Raw genomic sequence first — 18140 nt, 5'->3', positions numbered from 1 at the left:
CAAAGTTTACTTTACTATAATTTTTTAACTCAAATTTTTAAAAAACAAAAATAGCTCTCAAGCTTTCATTTGGTGTAATTTCCTACCTAAACATTTTAGATTGCTGCAATTAAGACTCATAGTTCAATTAAGTTAACTAAATGATAATGTATTGCTAATGCGACAATAATATAACGGTATTACGGTCAATAACACAGCAACAATTAAGATATTACATTACTACTACATCAATAACGTATTAACATATGATCAACTAAATTGGACTGTGAGATTTAATTACAACAAGTGAAAGTTTGAGAGATAGGGGTGTCGCTCTTTTTATTCTTTATAGTTGAAAGACAAAAAAAATTGAATTTAGTCTTTTTCTTCACCAGAAGAGCCTAATAATAAAAGTGTAAATCTAAATTGAGCTCATGTGACTATTTGTGTTTGTGACTTTTTAACCGCCGAATCTGCTCAAAATTCATGGTGCACTATTAATGGTGTGCCCTGTTAAGCTCTTTTTACTAGTATTGTACACCTCTTGAGACAATCCGACAGTTAAAAAATCACAAACACATTGAGTTCGCCCGCTTTTAAAAGTGCATGAGCTCAACTCATGTAAATCTTACACTTTACGCTCTCAAAAGTCTGGTCCATTTTGACAAATGGGCTGGACCCAACCATATTAAAAATGAAGCCCATTTTGGCAAATGTACTTGATTAAATATTAATATATTGTTAATATATAAGTAATTTAATAGTGTTGTGATTGGTGATGTATCGATACTTAAGATGTCACATCACTTTTGCATCAGCTATCCGTCTTAGTCAATTAAATTCGGTTGCGGGACTTAATTGTAATAGTTCTAAATATTTGAGGCAGAGCATAAATTAAAGTTTGAATATTAAAGTGTCACCTGCCTCTTAGTTTGAGGACCAAATATGCAATTCATTTGTTATTTTTGTGTTTAGCCCATGTATTCACAATCAAAAATGCTATATGAGTTGTGCTTTAGAAATTATGGATAGAATGCATTATGTATTGTGAGAAATTACGATAGAAAAGTATTTTATATGTTTTTAGTAAATAACATCACTAAACGCATATTGTACTAAACTGATTAAGATATAATTTTTATCACACATAATGAAAAATATAATATTTTTGGGCTTTCGTGCAACTTTTGCTATAGTTATTTTAGCATTTCTTTCACCAAATACTCTATAAAAGATGGAGCAAAATAACAAAAGAAAAACCAAGCAAGCTCTAGGTTTAAAATTTTGGAGGAATTTTTACAAACTATAAATCATGTCATGTGATTTATAATTTCTATATATTTATATACTAAAATTCATAATTTTTAATAAATTTTTTTGCATGTAATAAATAGAATTTTTTTTTTTCTTGTTTGTGTAAAATCTATCTAATGCATTTGATTAGTATCTTGGTTGGCTAATTAAAATTGGTTGCTTGGTCCCCATGCCATCTTATTAAAAAAAAAAAAGGAAAAAAATATATTTACATGCAAAAAAATTTATTAAAAATNAAGATATTACATTACTACTACATCAATAACGTATTAACATATGATCAACTAAATTGGACTGTGAGATTTAATTACAACAAGTTAAAGTTTGAGAGATAGGTGTGTCGCTCTTTTTATAGTTGAAAGACAAAAAAATTGAATTTAGTCTTTTTCTTCACCAAAAGAGCCTAATAATATAAGTGTAAATCTAAATTGAGCTCGCGTGAGTACTTGTGTTTGTGACTTTTTAATTGTCGAATCTGCTCAAAATTCGTGGTACACTATTAATGATGTGGCCTATTAAGTTCTTTTTACTAGTATTGTACACCTCTTGAGGCAATCCGATAGTTAAAAAATCACAAACACATTGAGTTCACCTGCTTTTAAAAGTGCATGAGCTCAACTCATGTAAATCTTACACTTTACGCTCTCAAAAGTCTGGTCCATTAGAGCAAAGGACTTGGTGGTTGGTACCCGAGGTTTCAAGTTCGAATCCTAGTTGATTCACATTTCTAACTAAGTTTATTTCTAAATGAAATAAAAGCGAAGCGGGTAGCGTATTACCTATCTCTCTCTCAAAAAAAAAAGAAGCTTAGTCCATTTTGACAAATGGACTGGACCCAACCAAATTAAAAATTAAGCCCATTTTGACAAATGGGCTGGGCCCAACCACTCGGTTTAGATCAAGAAACCAATCTCCTACACCAAACCATAGGTATTTTATTTGTGGGGTAAATTTTTCACTTAAATTTTATAAATTATTACAGCAATATTATGTAAACCAATTTAGTTGATTAAATATTAATATATTGTTAATATGGAAGTAATATAGTAGTGCCGTGATTGGTGATGTACCGATACTTAATATGTCACATCACTTTTGCATCAGCTGTCCGTCTCAATCAATTAAATTCGATTGCGAGACTTAATTATAATAGTTCTAAAAATTCAAGACAGAGTTACAATAAATTAAACTTTTGAATATTAAAGTGTCACATGCATCATAGTTTTAGGATCAAACATGCAATTCGTCTTTTTTTTTTGTGTGTTTGGCCCATGTATTCACGATAAAAAATGCTATATGAGTTGTGCTTTAGATAAAACACTGTAGTTTTGTTTGGAATTATGGATAAAATGCATTATGTATTGTGAGAAATTGATAGAAAAATATTTTATATATTTTTAGTAAATAACATCACTATACGCATATTGTACTAAACTGATTAAGATATAAGTTTTATCGTCCCGACACATAATGAAAAATATAATTTTTTTTTGCTTTCGCGCAACTTTTGCTATAGTTGTTTTAGCATTTCTTTCACCAAATACTCTATAAAAGATGGAGCAAAATAACAAAAGCAAAACCAAGCAAGCTCTAGGTTTAAAATGTTGGAGGAATTTTTACAAACTATAAATCATGTCATGTGATTTATAATTTCTATATATTTATAAACTAAAATTCATAATTTTTAATAAATTTTTTTGCATGTAATAAATAGAAATTTTTTTTTATTCTTGTTTGTGTAAAATCTATCTAATGCATTTGGTTAGTATCTTGGTTGGCTAATTAAAAAATTGGTTGCTTGGTCCCCATGCCATCTTATTAAAAAAAAAAAAGGAAAAAAGTATATTTACATGTGGCTCATTTTAGGGGAAAAAAAAAAAGGGTAAAATCCGACTATATGTATCTGAATTTATATCATTTCTAGTCAACTATTTAATCTTTCAAAATTTTTATTTTACTATTTAATTTTTAAATTTATTTGATTTGAATCGGTCTTCAACATTTCGAATTCAAATTTTGAATTTATTTATATTTATAGTTTTAGTTAGTATACTTCGCATTGATTCTGATAGATATAAATTTGTTAAAATAAATAATTATTTTAAATTTTTAAATGCCGTTAACTCGTTCAAATTAGGTAAACCAAAAAGTTATATAGTAAAATAAAAAATTTTGAAAGATTCGATTACCGTACTTCATAAAATTCTCGCAATTATAAATTCGTTAAAATAGATAATTAGATTAAATTTTAAGATGAAAATATTATTAATTAATCCAAATCACACAAATCGAAAAAATAATTAGTAAAAATAAGTTTTGAAAGTTTTTTTTTTTTTTTTTTTTGAGAAATAGGTAACACGCTATTCGTTTCGTTTATTTTATTTAGAAATAAACTTAGCTAAAAATGTGAATTAATTAGGATTCAAACTTGAATCCTCGGGTACCAATCACACTTGCTCTAGGGACGGTTCCATATTAGTTTTGAAAGCTTTGTTAGCCGAACGAAAATAGATTATATTAGGATAAGTTATATACATTTTTATTTTAAAAAAAAAAACAATACGGCCCATAGTGATTTTTAAAAAAGAAGAAGCTGACGTGGTAGACCCGGTGCACGAAAAAACATTTTCGGTGAGCTCGTGCGAGAAGAGATTTTTTTTTTTTTTTTTTCAACGCACGTCCTAAACTGCTAATATAAACCCTTCTTTTTTTTTCCTTTTTTTTTACCGAGATCGAGGAAAAAATTAAAAAAAAAAAACAACGCAATACAGCAACCTCACCATTTCCCACCGCGCTCTCCTCCGCCGCCGCTTCGACCCGAAGCTCAAACGCGCTTCTAGGGTTTCTATCCCCCGCGCTCCTCCTCGGTTTTCCCTCTCTCCTCCCCCTTTCTCCCACTTGTTTTTGAGCTCAGATTCGTGTATATTTACTTATTTTTCGCGCTTTGAGATCTTTAATCTTGCTGTTGTTTGAGGCCGTGTCATTAGTTTGCTAAAATGTATGAGAATTGATCGGTACGGGGTTTGATTGGGTGTCTAGAGAGAGGGTTTGGTTATTTGGGGCACTTTGGTGGGTACCAAGCAATAGCTAGGGTTTCAAGAGTTCTTTTTTTTTTTTATTGAGCTCAAATTGTACCTATTTTGCCCCTTTTGTGATCTTTAATCCTCTTTTGTTTGAGTTCCTATTAGTTAGCAAAGATGTGTGAGAATTGATTGGGTTGCAGGTTAATTAGTTTGCTGGAGTGAGATTTTGGTGATTTGGGGCATTAGCTAGGGTTTTTTCTGTGCTTACTGAATCTTTCCAGCTCAAAAAAATCTAATTTTGGTACTTTTCTTGATGAAATTGTGCCTGGAGAGGTTAAAAGATCCAAGAAGTTAGTACATTGTTACCTTCTATTGGTGCCTTTTTTTTTTTGCACTATTATAAACTGCATGGATTACAACAGTAGTGCTATTGAGATCATTCCAGATGCTTCTGGTCCTGAATCTTGGGCTGCGGCAGCAGCCCAAAACGATCAGGCCATGTGGGCGACTGACGATGATTACCGGAATTGGAATCCGGACCCTTCCACAGATCCCAATCCGAATTACTTTACCGACCGCCAATCTCAATCCCATTCCCAATCGCAGTCCCGTGCCGGTAGCGAGCAGCCTCCCACCAAGAAGCCCCGCGGTTCTTCTTCCCAAGGGGAAGGGAGTAATAGCACGAGCAAATCTAGGGCTATTGGGAAAATGTTCTTCAAAACGAAACTTTGCTGTAAATTCCGTGCAGGGACCTGCCCGTACGTGACCAATTGTAATTTCGCGCATGGGATGGAGGAGTTACGAAAGCCGCCTCCCAATTGGCAGGAGATAGTGGCGGCTCAGGAAGAAGGGGCGGAGGTGAGAGAGGAGAATCAGATACCTATAATTACCTCAGCTAATGTTGGCGGGGATGGTCAGAGGTCATATAAAGGAAGGCATTGTAAGAAGTTTTATACTGAGGAGGGTTGCCCCTATGGAGACATGTGTACTTTCTTGCACGATGAGCAGTCAAAGGCGAGAGAGAGCGTCGCAATCAGTTTGTCACCGACGGTTGGGGGCACCAGTAACTTTGGGCCTGGGCCCAATGGATTGGCTCAGAAGCCTTCAAATTGGAAGACAAGGATTTGTAACAAGTGGGAGATGACCGGCTACTGCCCGTTCGGAAGCAAGTGCCACTTTGCCCATGGTGCGGCAGGTTTGATATGATCTGTTCTTCTTAACAGTTGATATATAAGTGTATTCTTAGTCATGTGAAATGAATGCGGTGCTAGTCTTCTCATGTTGGTTTTGATTTTTGTGAATTCGACATGCATCTCAATTCTTGTTTTAGTTAATAACGATAATTTATTCATGAATCTATGGTGGCATAGTTTGCAGTACATGTTCTATTGGACCTGGTATAATTTTGTTTTTGTAGTTCTGATTGCTTTTGATTAATGTCGTAGCGGATCTTGATTGTTTAACTGGACTCCAAACTCATAGGATGTCTCTAAGTTCCTTACAAAACCTGACGAGTTTGCTAAGTGATCTCTAGTGTCAGAGTACGTTGTTAGTCCCTCAAGAGCACGAGTAACACTGGGCGAGGGGACAAAACTACTGAGCATGCAGATGTCGGGTTTTAGGCATACAATTGTAGCTTGACTATAATATGTGTGTCTGCGTGTTAGTGTGTGTGTGCACCCAATAGGCTAGACTCAATACATATAGACAGATATAGTTGTCTAGCTTATCGTATATGGATGCATTTTCAAATTATCATGATCGAGATGTTCTGGAGTGTTGTTTTTATTAATCACTGTATACTTTAGCCACCTCCAGATAAGTAATCAGTGTATACTATTTTCTGCCCTACCTAAAAAATGCTTGCTTTTGTATTTGCTTTGAAATGTTACTTGTGTTTCACCAATGAGCATGCTTGGAGCTAAATGCTTCTTATCATTAATCATGTCTCATCTGAGTTCCAATTTTAACAATTTAGACCCCATGAGCACGATTTTACCTTTTAAATCCACCTTTTTGTTCGGCACTGCGTGCAGAACTTCACAGATATGGTGGGGGACTTGTGGAGATGGACAGCAGAGATGCTGCTTCAGCAACTCCAGACTCGAAGCAGGCTGTGGTATCAACAAAAGCTCCTGCAGAGGCTGCTGCTGCTTCTACGACAGTAGTTCCTCATGCAGACGTTTATCATATCGGCGTTCCTTCGCAGAGGCCGGCTGTTGTCAACCAGAGGCAAGCCCAAGGACAAAGGCCTCTTCAGAAGTGGAAAGGCCCCGACAAGATTAGCAGGATTTATGGCGATTGGATCGATGAAATTGAATAGGGACCAACAAGAGCTAAAAAGTTAGTAGTTCTACTTTTTTCAAGAACTGGACGGAAATCGCAAACTTCCATTGGTGCTTGTCAATCCTGGCAGACTTCTCGGTGAATTGCACCAAAACACAAGCCACTTAAGTGTAGTTTTATTGGTACGCCAAACCTTTCAGACATTGCAATTGAGTCCCTCTACTTTGAAAATTCGGATGCAATCTCATCCTTTCGATTAAATTGCTCCATCAAGTTGGACAGAAATATCCATGCCATTGCCAACTACACAGTAAATTACTTTCGGATTTATTGTATGCTGGTCAGTATATGAGCATTTTGGTGCAAACTAAATGGAGGATTTTAATGAGAAAGGTAAGCTTCCAATGGGGCGCAACCGGTAGGGACCAAAGTGTAGAAATTTCTAGGTGGCTTATCCCTGGAACATTTCACCCTCTTATTAAATTTTAGTGGTAGGATTAGTGAAACTTCATTTATCCTACGGAAGCTTGTTGCAGAGTTTTATCTAGCTACCCTCATAGCCGGTTTCTGTTTTTTTTTGGTCCAATAATGGTGTCTATTTTGTTTGCATGTTGTTTTTCGCACATTTAACATGACTATGAAGAACTTAAATTGCTATATATCACATGATCTGAGCAAATTTGTTACATGAAGTCCATGATGCCATAATCTGTTATGTTTTGTTTACGGCTAGATGAGGCATTGCCACTTTTAGGGTTATAGCAAGGGAGATTTGCTTTGCTGATACAGGTGGAAGATTAAATTAACAATACTTATAAAAATGCCTATATCTGCTCAAAAAATTGAAAGAAAAAAAAAAGAAATTGTTTATATTTTCTCTGAAGTGATGTGTGCAGCATAACTGTGAATGTTTTTGCGCGAGTTTTGGGTTTAGGGTTTCATCTACACATGAATAAGAGATTTGTGCGGAAGGGAAGGGATTGGTGCTTTACATGAAAACTTTTTTGCTTCTGTAAGATTTTCGTGATTTTTCGACGAATCAAACACCCCTTGGGCTCTGTTTGGCATGGTCCACGTTTGTTTCCAAGCATATCACAAGTAATTGCAATGAGTAACTTACGAAACATTTTTCTATAATAATCCCATTGAAAAAGGGGAAACCATACATGCTTTTATTCTACCTCCGTTATACCTCATAACATTTGATGACCCCCGATGCTAACCTAGCACTCAGTCAATGGAGATTATAAGTAAACTCCACGTAACATTTTGAAGTGAATATTACCTAAACAGAATTGGAGTTATACGATCAACCGAGGAATTCGAGCTAAACCCTACCAAATAGATGCTGATATTAATGAATACAAGAGACTACAATAAAACAATCAACAATAACAATTAAAAAGCAGCAGTTGCCATTTTATTTGCTCCATGATTATTAATAATACATAATTAGATCTATTTGACAGCTACGAGGAGTACACTAACTACATAATCCCTCCAATATAACAAACTTCGCTTCAGAGTACAAACTACATGGCGAAGATACGATAAAGCTGACAAAGATACAGGGGAAAAAAAAGCTGATCCATCTATTACAATTCTGCGGCTACCCTAGACGTATATTACACGCCCTAAATACATCAGCACGAGCATCATCAGCGCATAGTGTATATCTACATAAACACAACATAAAAGCCCTATTCAAGCACTATGTATTACAACAAACCCCTCTAAACAAACTAAGAGTGAAGGGACTTCCATATTCCGACACACAGCAGCAGAAGGAACATGGAGAGAACCAAGCAGGTTACGTAAATGATTGAACCCGGTGCTCTCTTTGGTGAAATTGGGCCCTGTACTTCGTTTTCGTGCTCGCCTGTCCGTTTTGCCCTCAGCCGCAGATTAGGTTTAGCTTCTTGATAGGTCTTCAGAGGCTGCGGCGTATCATCCGCATCTTAAGGAGAAAGAGTAAAGCACAGTCAGCAATATTAAGACCAAAGTTTAAGCATATTAGTCCGATGACGTACAAGAACAATTAAAGTTGTTCATTACCATGCACAGACAGCTCAGCAAGCTTGTCGACAAGATCGACACCTGGAACATCACTAGTATTCGGCGTGTTTTCATCCACATGCTCCATAACCTGAACACCAATTTATTGTCCATCAGTTTGTGAAAAACTGTACTCCAAACTTTGTAATAAGAAGTGTTTGGCATTGGTTTTCCCCCATAAAGTTCTGTATGATCAAAAGTGCCTAAATACAGAAATCTGTATTCTTGTTATTGTTGGTTACTCTGCAAACTCATCTTTTCTGAAGAAAGAAAAGAAAAAAGAAACTATACATTTTTTTTTAATCTTCTTTTTTCAAATAAAACTGAAACTTTTCTAATCAACAAATGAAACATTTCTCACCTCAGTTTCAGCCACCTTGTTTTGATGGCCATCTTCTTTAGTTCTGCTTGATTCATTATCCGTGCAAAAAGATGGTCCAGCCTGAAGCTTACATTGCAAGCGCAACCTTCTTACTGCCGTGCCCTGTTGAGTTACCACATTATTTGAGTTCAGAGAGTGGCGTGGTTGCCGAGCTCTGATAGTAATTCCAGTTGTAGGAATATCCTTCTCGGCTGTCGATGTTTCCTCCACTGATGACTCTTTTACAGGTTTTGAGATCGTCTCACGTTCTTCGCAGTCTTGTTTGGTACAGCTTGTTTCACTGTCAGCTTTGGGATATAACGGGTTTTGAATTGAATTCTGTAGCAGGATCCTTCTATTTGCAGTGCCCTGCTGCTGAAATACAAAGTTTGGATCCACTGGCTGCTGAGATTGTCGAGCAATGATCCTAATACCACTACTCGTAAGATTACCCCCACCGCCCATTATATTGTTTGGATTACTTGATTCTTCCACGCTATGGTACATTTCTTGCAAAGATTCTGCAGTAGAATCCACTGAGTATACATCTTGGGTGCTGGTGTAAGGAAGCAGACTTGCATTTTCATAGAGTGCGCTGAGATTCATTTCATCACACGCATCCATCTGTAGCTCTTGCAAGTATGCAGCATTAAACAAATCAGAAGTATCCACACTAGCTCCCTGAATTGCAAGACAGAGGAAAAAAAATGGGAAAGGAGATAATATTAGTTTCAATTTTAATATTTAGGTATTTATAAATGGTAAGAACTTGAAGAGGTTACCTGAAGCATACCGCATTTTGAAATGGGTACCTGTACTTCAAAAAGTGTCAATTATACTACCTAACCTTTCATTACCTTCGATTTCAAAAAGTACCGTCAAAATCTGTTAAAAACTAAACCACTTTCCAGTAGCTTACAGTTACCACCATTAAGTTCTGACAGAAAGGTAGTTTAATCAACATGCTGTAGTAAAATCAAGGTTTTTTTGAAATGCGGGTACCCATTATCTCTTCAAAATGTGTTACAGTATATGTAAAGTCGTATTCTTTGCTTTATAATTGACAAACCCAGAAATCTCACCTGATTTATACCTCCCTCCATTTCTAAATCACTGCTTGCACCACTGTCCTTCCATGAAGCTGCATCACAGATGATATGCTGTGGGGCTGTTTCAGCAACTGAATCTTTCGGAAAATCTGTAGCAGCAAACGGGTACTCATCTGGTCCGGAAAGAAGTTGGATCAAGAGCTCATTCATCTCGTCATTCTGAATATTATCCGAATTGAACCCCATGTCCGGCTCTTGGTTTATATTACCAAAGAAACGATGGTCTGTGTATGGAAGCATTGGGGAACTGATGTTCGGAAATTCATTGGGATCAATTTTTTCATTCTGCTGTTCAGAAATCTGAGCAAAAGAATTGTGCAGAGGATCGGCCTGCATTTTGGTTAGTACTGATGCTTTAGTATCTAGACTTCTTTTTTTTTTTGAAGGAGATTTAACAATGTACATCCCTGAAAATTCATCTCTTCTATATCCATGCAAAATGACCCCCCAGTAAAATCTGAATTTCTACACATTAGCCTCAAAAATGGAATTTCTTGCTAAAAGTACTAGCATTCAAGAGGGGCAGTTTGGAGTTCTATGAAGAGAGGTGTTCTGTAAGTACAGGAGTTTACAAGTAAGATATTAAGTTTTTTGAGAGCATATATGAAAACTCAGATTTTGCAAGAATTCATCATATATAGATAATTTTCCAGGATATAGATAGATATCTCTATCTTGAATCATTGGCAATGTTCTAATATAATATAGTAAGAATCTACAAATATAAACATGAAGCACAATAGTTTCTGAAAAACATGATGGAAACAAAATAAACTGCCCAGCAAACCTTACCTTTGCTCTTGCTTCTCCCACACAATTTTCAGGATTTATATTGTGAAAGTTCTCGTCTGCTTTAACAGTGTAAGCTGTTGAGCAATCAGCTTTATCTGCCAGCCATCTTTTGATACCTGCAGGCTGATTTTCAACAGAATTGGGTATACTCAGAGGATCTTCTTGCAAATCTGATGCTGGAGATTCCTTGTTTGATGTGTTCGCAGTTTCCTCCATAGCATCTGCATCATGTTGTGTATCACCAGGAGAGGACCTGGATGGTGTAGGTGAAAAGCCACTTCTCTCCACTTCATCAGCATTGGAGCTTGGACTCTTCTCTTCTTGCTTGTTAAATAAGCGGTAAAGAACAAAACCACCCTGTTACAAAATGCAATAGAAACTGAAAACTGCATGAGAATACTTCTAAAAAATATATCCTATGGCATGTTAAACATTGTACAAGAGTTGGTGGAACTTTGTTGAAAAAGGAAAAAAAGTACATATCTTCTTTCATAGTACATTAGAGGTAACAATCGTGCAGATAGTAGAATGTATAAGAATTAAGTATATGGAAGAAATCACATGCACATTGGAATGCAAATAGATTAAGTATATGGAGTAAAAATTACACCTGCTAAATTCTACCATCATCTAAAAATTTCTCTGGCCTTCACATCTATAAGTGCTTCTTGTAACAATATGACCAAAAAAACAGAAAATATTGTTGAGATATACTTAAATACAAAATGAATCAAATAACCGATATTTATAGGGTGGCTGTGGCAACAAAAGAAAGATCTCCTACTGTTTCTCATCCCACCTAAACTTTTAGCTTTGAAAGGATTTACATTATCTGACGGTCTACAAGTAACCTTCCAGGTCATCCAGAAGGGCACTAGAGATAGGCTGCACTAGATATAGGCAATACACAGAAAACAACAATTATCTCTGACATTCTGGGTCCAAACTTGCTTTCTCCCTGCATGGCTGCAACATGTTAAATTACTAAAGGAAAAATAAAAGGAACTCAAAATGATGCAAAGATGACTTAGATGCTACAAGTGAAGCCACTTCATTTGCTGCTTATGCCATAAAACCTATATCTGAAAACAATAATATCTACTACAACAGCTCAACACTCAGTTCAACAAAAGAACATCCCAAAGAATCAGCTTCTAAGGAATCATGAAAATGTTTTAAACTCAAACCTGATCACCAGACTCGTACTCAGGTTCGGTAGTCCGATACTCATGCATAATCCACTGGGTACGCTCGCCCTTGGGTGCTCTCCCTTTATGGAAAACTAAAGTCTTCTTCATCCCAATAGTAGCCGGATTCTTCTTGGACCGGATAGTACGGTCCTTTCCCGTTGCCTTCCAGTACCCGGCTTCTGTCGCCCGGTTAGACCGTTGCCCATTAGGGTATTTCCGGTCCTTGGGTGCAAAGAAAAACCACTCCCGATCATCTGACTTGATCAGAGACTTATCTGAGAATCCAGAAAAACCATCAGAACAATGTGAGGAAAAAAGAAAATCTAATACCCAAAGAAAATGATTAATGGCAAAACCAACAAGGAAAAGAAATAAAATACAAAACCATGCAGGGAAAGTATAACGAAAAACAAAAGACATCCTTTTCTTTTCTATTTTACAATAGCTACCCAGATTAGCATTCGATCGAACAATTTATTCAGTCTATGTGATTATCTATTACTAACTATAATCAACGCCATTTGCCAGATCACTTCCATGAAGTTTTATGTGTGGCACGGCATGGCACCGTAAGCTCACCTCAGTTGCAGCATTACACAGGACATTTTGATTAGGTAATTATACCTATAAGCTTAGTACTTGGCTACCTAAGAAACCACTTACTCTTCTCTAAGACCTACAGTATAAGGTTAGTCAACAACTAATACCTCTCTCTACTTCTTGCTTTAACTAAGGAACTTAGGAATTCGTTTACTCTATGAGCAAGAAATAAAAGAAGGTGCAGTAAGATGGTAAAAAATAATTCCAAATCTCACTACCTTCCAATGTGAAATAGATACACATGCATAGGCAGTGATGAGAAGATACTTAGGACTTCCTGATTTAGATAAAAGCATGATACAAGCAATGAACTAGAAAGACTAAATTCGCACAGTATCTCCTTTTTCTCAATCATCTTAATACATCGAAATAAAAGGATGAATTGAAGAGAGATAGAGGGATTGATACCTGGGAGATCCCAGGGCTCGCACTTGCACACATCAATCTCGGGGATCACCTCGATCTCGGCCCTGATCCGCCCCGTGATCTTGCGCTTGAGGTAGTGGTTGACCAGCTCCTCATCGGTAGGGTGGAACCGGAACCCTAGCGGGAGCGATTCTAGCGGCACCACCGTCATCGCCGCTCCCCTCTCGCGAGCCCGAGCCCTCGGCCCCCCCAGCGCCACCGCCGCACTCCAAACCGAAGAGACCGCCTCCGAGACGCCTCTTTCCCCCCGCGATCGAACACCTAGGAGGGTTAAGATCGACGGAGCTCGAGAAAACCACCGTGGGAGGATACCCCGTGAGGATCACCCAGCGCCACCCCCCTCCGTCCCTTTTCGCGAGCTCGAACCCTCGATTACCCAGCTCCACCGCCGCACTCCAAACCGTAGAGCTCGTCTCCGCGATCGCCTGCTTCGCCGTGATCGAAACCCTAGAAGGAAAACCCTAGTTGATTAGGTTTTGTGAGCGATTTTTTGCAGCTCTAGGGTTTTGGAATCGGAGAGAGAGAGAGAGAGAGAGAGAGAGAGAGAGAGCTCACCACCGTTTGTTTCTTTTCGTCTTCGTTTCCACGTTGTGGAAAAAGCAAAGGAGGGGTGGGGGTAGTGGGGGATACGGTGCACCGCGTGGAGTGGAGGGGTATTTCCTCGGATATACCGCGTATAAAGAGTGGGCATGGAATTGAGAGATAATTACGAGATTGCCACAAATATACCCTCTCGGACTATTCTATGCACCGGGTTTATCCGTGCACACGATGCACCTTACATAGGAGACTTTTGGTTTGGTTCCGCATAAACGAAGCGAAAAATTATTTTCACTATAAAAATATTTTTTTATTTGTTTGGTTCAATATTACGAATTTGAAAAAAAAATTTAAAGTATTTATTTTTCCGTTATTTTTTGGCGGAAAGCGACAACTGAAGCTGCATAATATTTTTTTATTTATTTTTTCACCGAACAAAACAAATATAAATATTTTTTCTTTCAACCAAATAAATATTAACGAAATTTTTTTTTTCTTACAAACTAAAGGGCCATTTAGTTGCATATAGTTGCAACTGCACTGTAATTATAATTGTATGTAAATACAAATTCGGTGTTTGATTTGATATATTTAATTTCAGCTGTTATAGTAAGAACTGCAGGAGGAGGCCCAATTGTAGTGATTCGAACTACGCCCAAATTGACCGCAATTTCAATTGTAGCAGTTCGTGATAATAACTTTAAATAAAAAGTATGCTTACCTACTCAATTATTCTTTAAACATTTTTTTATTTTTTACATTGGAGGTAATCTCACCACCATATATATAAAATGATAAAATTTAAAAATTATTTCTCAACTACATGCAACCAAACAAATTATTTATGCTTGCAGCATTTTCTACTGCATCCAACCAAACAGGACAGGATGCATGTAGTTATAATTGCTGCATTTTCAACTATATGTATTTTTAACTATACTGCATTTATAATTCCATCTAACCAAGCGGTTCCTAAATACTGCAAAATATAAAAAAAGTTCCACCGATTTTTTTTTTGCAAAAAAAATATATTTTACGATTTTACGTTGCACCAAACAAATCCTTACTGATTTATAATAAAAAAAAAGTGTTAAAAATTTATTATTTTTTATGTACCGGCGTTTTGAATGTTGGAAAATGCACCAAATGATTTTGATTATGGTTGTGAGATCTCTATGGCAAAATATAGGAGTTGCTTTTTATACACTCGGTGCAAGCAATAATAATTTCGGCACATGTGGGGATAGACCAAAAAAAAAAAAAAACAAAAATGATCCCACCGTTCTCAATATGAGAAAATCTCATCATCCATTCAGGCGACTTTGAGATTTGTGCCATTACGCAAGTTCGTGTTTGGTTAGCCGTAAAAGCACTTTGAAAATTATTTTTCGGTGGAAAAGTAGGAATCCGGCGTTTGTTTGCTCGTAGAAAATTTTTTTTTACGAATGGTAGGGAAAAGTTGTGTTTTCGTTTTCCGCTCGAAGCAAGCGGGAAACGAAAACTATGGCTGCAAAAAACACGGCGTTGCAGGGGGCGGGTGGCAGCGGGCACGCGGTCCACAACACCTCATGGACCGCGGAGATGGACGATGGACCTCTCTCCCTTCTTTTTTTTCTCTTTTATATATATATATATATATATATATATATATATAGAGTCCGGCTACTGTACTATTGATAGTACCAAGCCCTTGGTACTATTGAATTTTCTACCATTAGATCTACCCTTTGATCATTTTCACCTGTTAGATTATACTATTAAACCAACCACCCACTCAACCCTAGGGGACCACTATCAATTTAACCGAGGACCACTATCATCCTAACCGCACATCCTTTCATCCAACGGCCGAAAACTCAATAGTACCAAGGGCTTGGTACTATTGATAGTATAGTAGCATAATTCTATATATATATATATGAGTCCGTCTTCTGTACTTTCGAAAGTACGGGAGGTCCTGTGCTTGTAAGTTGTTTCCGATGATAGGACGTTCGATTCGACGATCGGCTCCGTTAGGTATGATCTACCTTATTGGAACTATCTAGAAACCAAATTTTAAATTTTTTTGACATCATTTACTAAGCGATCAAAATGTCTAAAAAATGACTATTTTAACGATCGATGTGGCACATTTTAAAGTTCAACGGTGTAAAAGTATCCAAATTACATGAAAATTTAATAAAAAATTCTACTTAACATCAGTAGCGAGATCAATACTTCCGATTTAAAATTTGAATCCTTTATCACTGTTTTTTATGAGATTTTCATTTTCAGCCGTTCATTTTGAGGCTACTCGTTCATTAGACAAACGAAATCAAAAAATTATGAAATTTGGTTTCTAGATAGTTCCAATAGCGTAGATCAAGTTTAACGGAACCAATCACCGAATCGGATGTCCCATCATCGAAAACAACTTACAAGCACGGGCCTCCCGTACTTTCGAAAGTATAGGAGCCTAGCTATATATATATATATATATATATATTCTCTAGACAGTATTTTATTTATATTTATATATTATTATATAATATATTTTATTTATAAATATAAATTATAATATTAATATATGTGATATGATAATTAATATATATTAATAATATATAATATATAAAATAAATAAATATATATATATATATATAATAGTTTTTTATTTATAACTTTTTCTTTCTTTTCCTTTCAACCAAACAACCGTAACGGAAAACTATTTTTTTTTCCTACAAACCAAACACTAAAGACCGTAAAATTTATTTTCCTCCAAAAATTTTTTTTCTACCGAAAATTTTTTTTCGCAGTTTTACGTAGAACCAAACAGCCCCTAAATCGTAAATGAAATATGTGAATTATGTTATACATGCTTTAGAGGTGAATAGATATAAAGTATGAGGTGATTAGATATAACACGATAGAGATAGATTAGGTGCATTTTGAGAATTTGATTTGTTTGGAGTCAAATAATTTATTTTATATTTTATTAATACAGATAATGAGAATCAAAGAAGATCTTTCTTTATTTTGGAATTGTGGGACCACATCTAACTTTAGGGATTAATTGCATATTGTCCCTAACCTTTCTATTATTTTATATTTTAGTCCATAATATTTTTTTCAACTTTTGTTTTTTTTTTGAAGATTTTTTGATATGATTTTTTTTCTCCAATTAAATAATATTTTTGGTTAATGTGAGTGATATTTGCTAATTCGTATATTTTAATCTTAATCATGAGCTAGAGGATTATATTTTTCTAATATATATATATTAGAATATTTATTTGGTAGTCAAATATTTTTTGCGTAAATAAATATCTATTTCAATTTTAAATATCTTTTAATTAGTCTTATTTAAGTGATGCTGATAATTGTTTATTGATTCCTTCATTAATATGAAATTTAGGAATCAAATATTTATTAGTTGTATTTATAGTGATAAAAGTTAACTGATGAGATTTCTTTCATCGTAAGCAACAATGATGAGGATGATATTGCCAATGCTATAAAGATAGTTGCTTTCACTTAATTAATTTTCTATAAATTTTAAACTTTATCTATAAAATAAATGACGTTTTTTATAAACTGATGGTTTTATTTATAAGATAATAAGCTTTTCTTTTATTTTAAACTGATTTATTTATTTTAGTTACTTAGTATAGATTTTTTAGAAAGAAATATGCTTTAATTTTATTGTTTAATATTTAGGTTTCGTTTGGGATTGTAGAAAGATTGCGTTACGTACGGTAAGAAACGACGATGGAAAAATACTCTGTTTGTTTCCGTATGTAATATTGCGTTTCGTATATTGCGGTTAATCGGTTACAACATATTTTCTGCGGTCCCATCGGAGAATGTAAAAGTATATCTCTATATGTTTTTTTCCAACTCCATTCTATCTAATTGCGTTAGATAGATCTCAACACAAAACAAAAACCTTAATTGTTCAATACTGTCCGCTACATCAGGCGGGTTTCTTAACTAGTAATTTTATTAATTGATTGTTAATTGGAGGTGTTCCATTAATTTATTTGGAGGAAGAAAATAAAAAGAAAAATCTGGCTTTTGTTCACATTTAGCCCTTTCTTTTTTCTTTTTTTTTTTTTTATTCCTTTTGGGTGCATTTGGTTCGAGTTATCCTGTCAGGATTACGGGCAATCATGCCAGGATAACTGTGTTTGGTTAATTTGCTATATAATCTAGTAGCATTACAAATCGAGCAGGATTACACAAAAATATTAACGGAAGGGGGTCGTGTATCTTGCATTACTGAAATCCGTTAATACTATATATTACGTAAAATGACAATTTTACCCTCTAACAGCCCCAAATCTAATTAACAACATTATTTTCATCTCTCTCTCGCCTTCCCCCGGCTCTCTCTCTCGCACTCCTCTTTCTCTCGCTCTCTCTCTCTCGACGTCTCTCTCTCTCGCACGAACACCTATCTTCTATTGCGTCGTCCTTCCAAGTAATCATC

At 35.6% G+C, this 18140-nt stretch overlaps 2 protein-coding genes across 3 annotated transcripts; one reads left to right on the top strand and one right to left on the bottom strand.

The window, feature by feature from the left end:
* On the top strand, positions 4026–7294 carry LOC109712984 (zinc finger CCCH domain-containing protein 56). 2 transcript variants are annotated; one of them, XM_020236884.1, is made up of 2 exons: positions 4026–5502; positions 6353–7294. In XM_020236884.1, exons 1-2 carry the CDS (start codon positions 4725–4727, stop codon positions 6637–6639), a joined length of 1065 nt encoding a protein of 354 aa, XP_020092473.1. In that variant the 5' UTR covers positions 4026–4724; the 3' UTR covers positions 6640–7294. The 2 variants fall into 2 exon arrangements, with proteins under 2 accessions (XP_020092473.1, XP_020092472.1); XM_020236883.1 differs by having other exon boundaries at positions 4026–5511.
* Positions 7995–13769, bottom strand: LOC109712639 (NAC domain-containing protein 14-like). The gene is made up of 8 exons (XM_020236329.1): positions 13691–13769; positions 13118–13582; positions 12107–12384; positions 10920–11276; positions 10101–10457; positions 9019–9699; positions 8658–8748; positions 7995–8559 (listed from the first exon to the last, which is right to left on the bottom strand). The coding sequence occupies exons 2-8, from the start codon at positions 13284–13286 to the stop codon at positions 8345–8347; spliced, it is 2148 nt and encodes a 715-aa protein (XP_020091918.1). The 5' UTR covers positions 13287–13582; positions 13691–13769; the 3' UTR covers positions 7995–8344.

Source organism: Ananas comosus, linkage group 7 (assembly GCF_001540865.1).
Source record: "Ananas comosus cultivar F153 linkage group 7, ASM154086v1, whole genome shotgun sequence".
Lineage (NCBI taxonomy): Eukaryota > Viridiplantae > Streptophyta > Magnoliopsida > Poales > Bromeliaceae > Ananas > Ananas comosus.
Note: the sequence above shows the minus strand (reverse complement) of the source record. Positions and strands in the feature narration are given on the sequence as shown.

What these genes read in the sequence shown, in the direction of transcription:
- LOC109712984 (XM_020236883.1), top strand. Translation starts at nt 4,725, where the DNA reads ATGGATTACAACAGTAGTGCTATTGAGATCATTCCAGATGCTTCTGGT. An exon ending in CTTTGCCCATGGTGCGGCAG is followed by an intron (nt 5,512 to 6,352) that starts GTTTGATATGAT and finishes CACTGCGTGCAG; the next exon opens with AACTTCACAGATATGGTGGG.
- LOC109712639 (XM_020236329.1), bottom strand. Translation starts at nt 13,286, where the DNA reads ATGACGGTGGTGCCGCTAGAATCGCTCCCGCTAGGGTTCCGGTTCCAC. An exon ending in TGGAGGGAGGTATAAATCAG is followed by an intron (nt 9,700 to 10,100) that starts GTGAGATTTCTG and finishes CTTGCAATTCAG; the next exon opens with GGAGCTAGTGTGGATACTTC. An exon ending in ACAAGGTGGCTGAAACTGAG is followed by an intron (nt 8,749 to 9,018) that starts GTGAGAAATGTT and finishes ATTGGTGTTCAG; the next exon opens with GTTATGGAGCATGTGGATGA.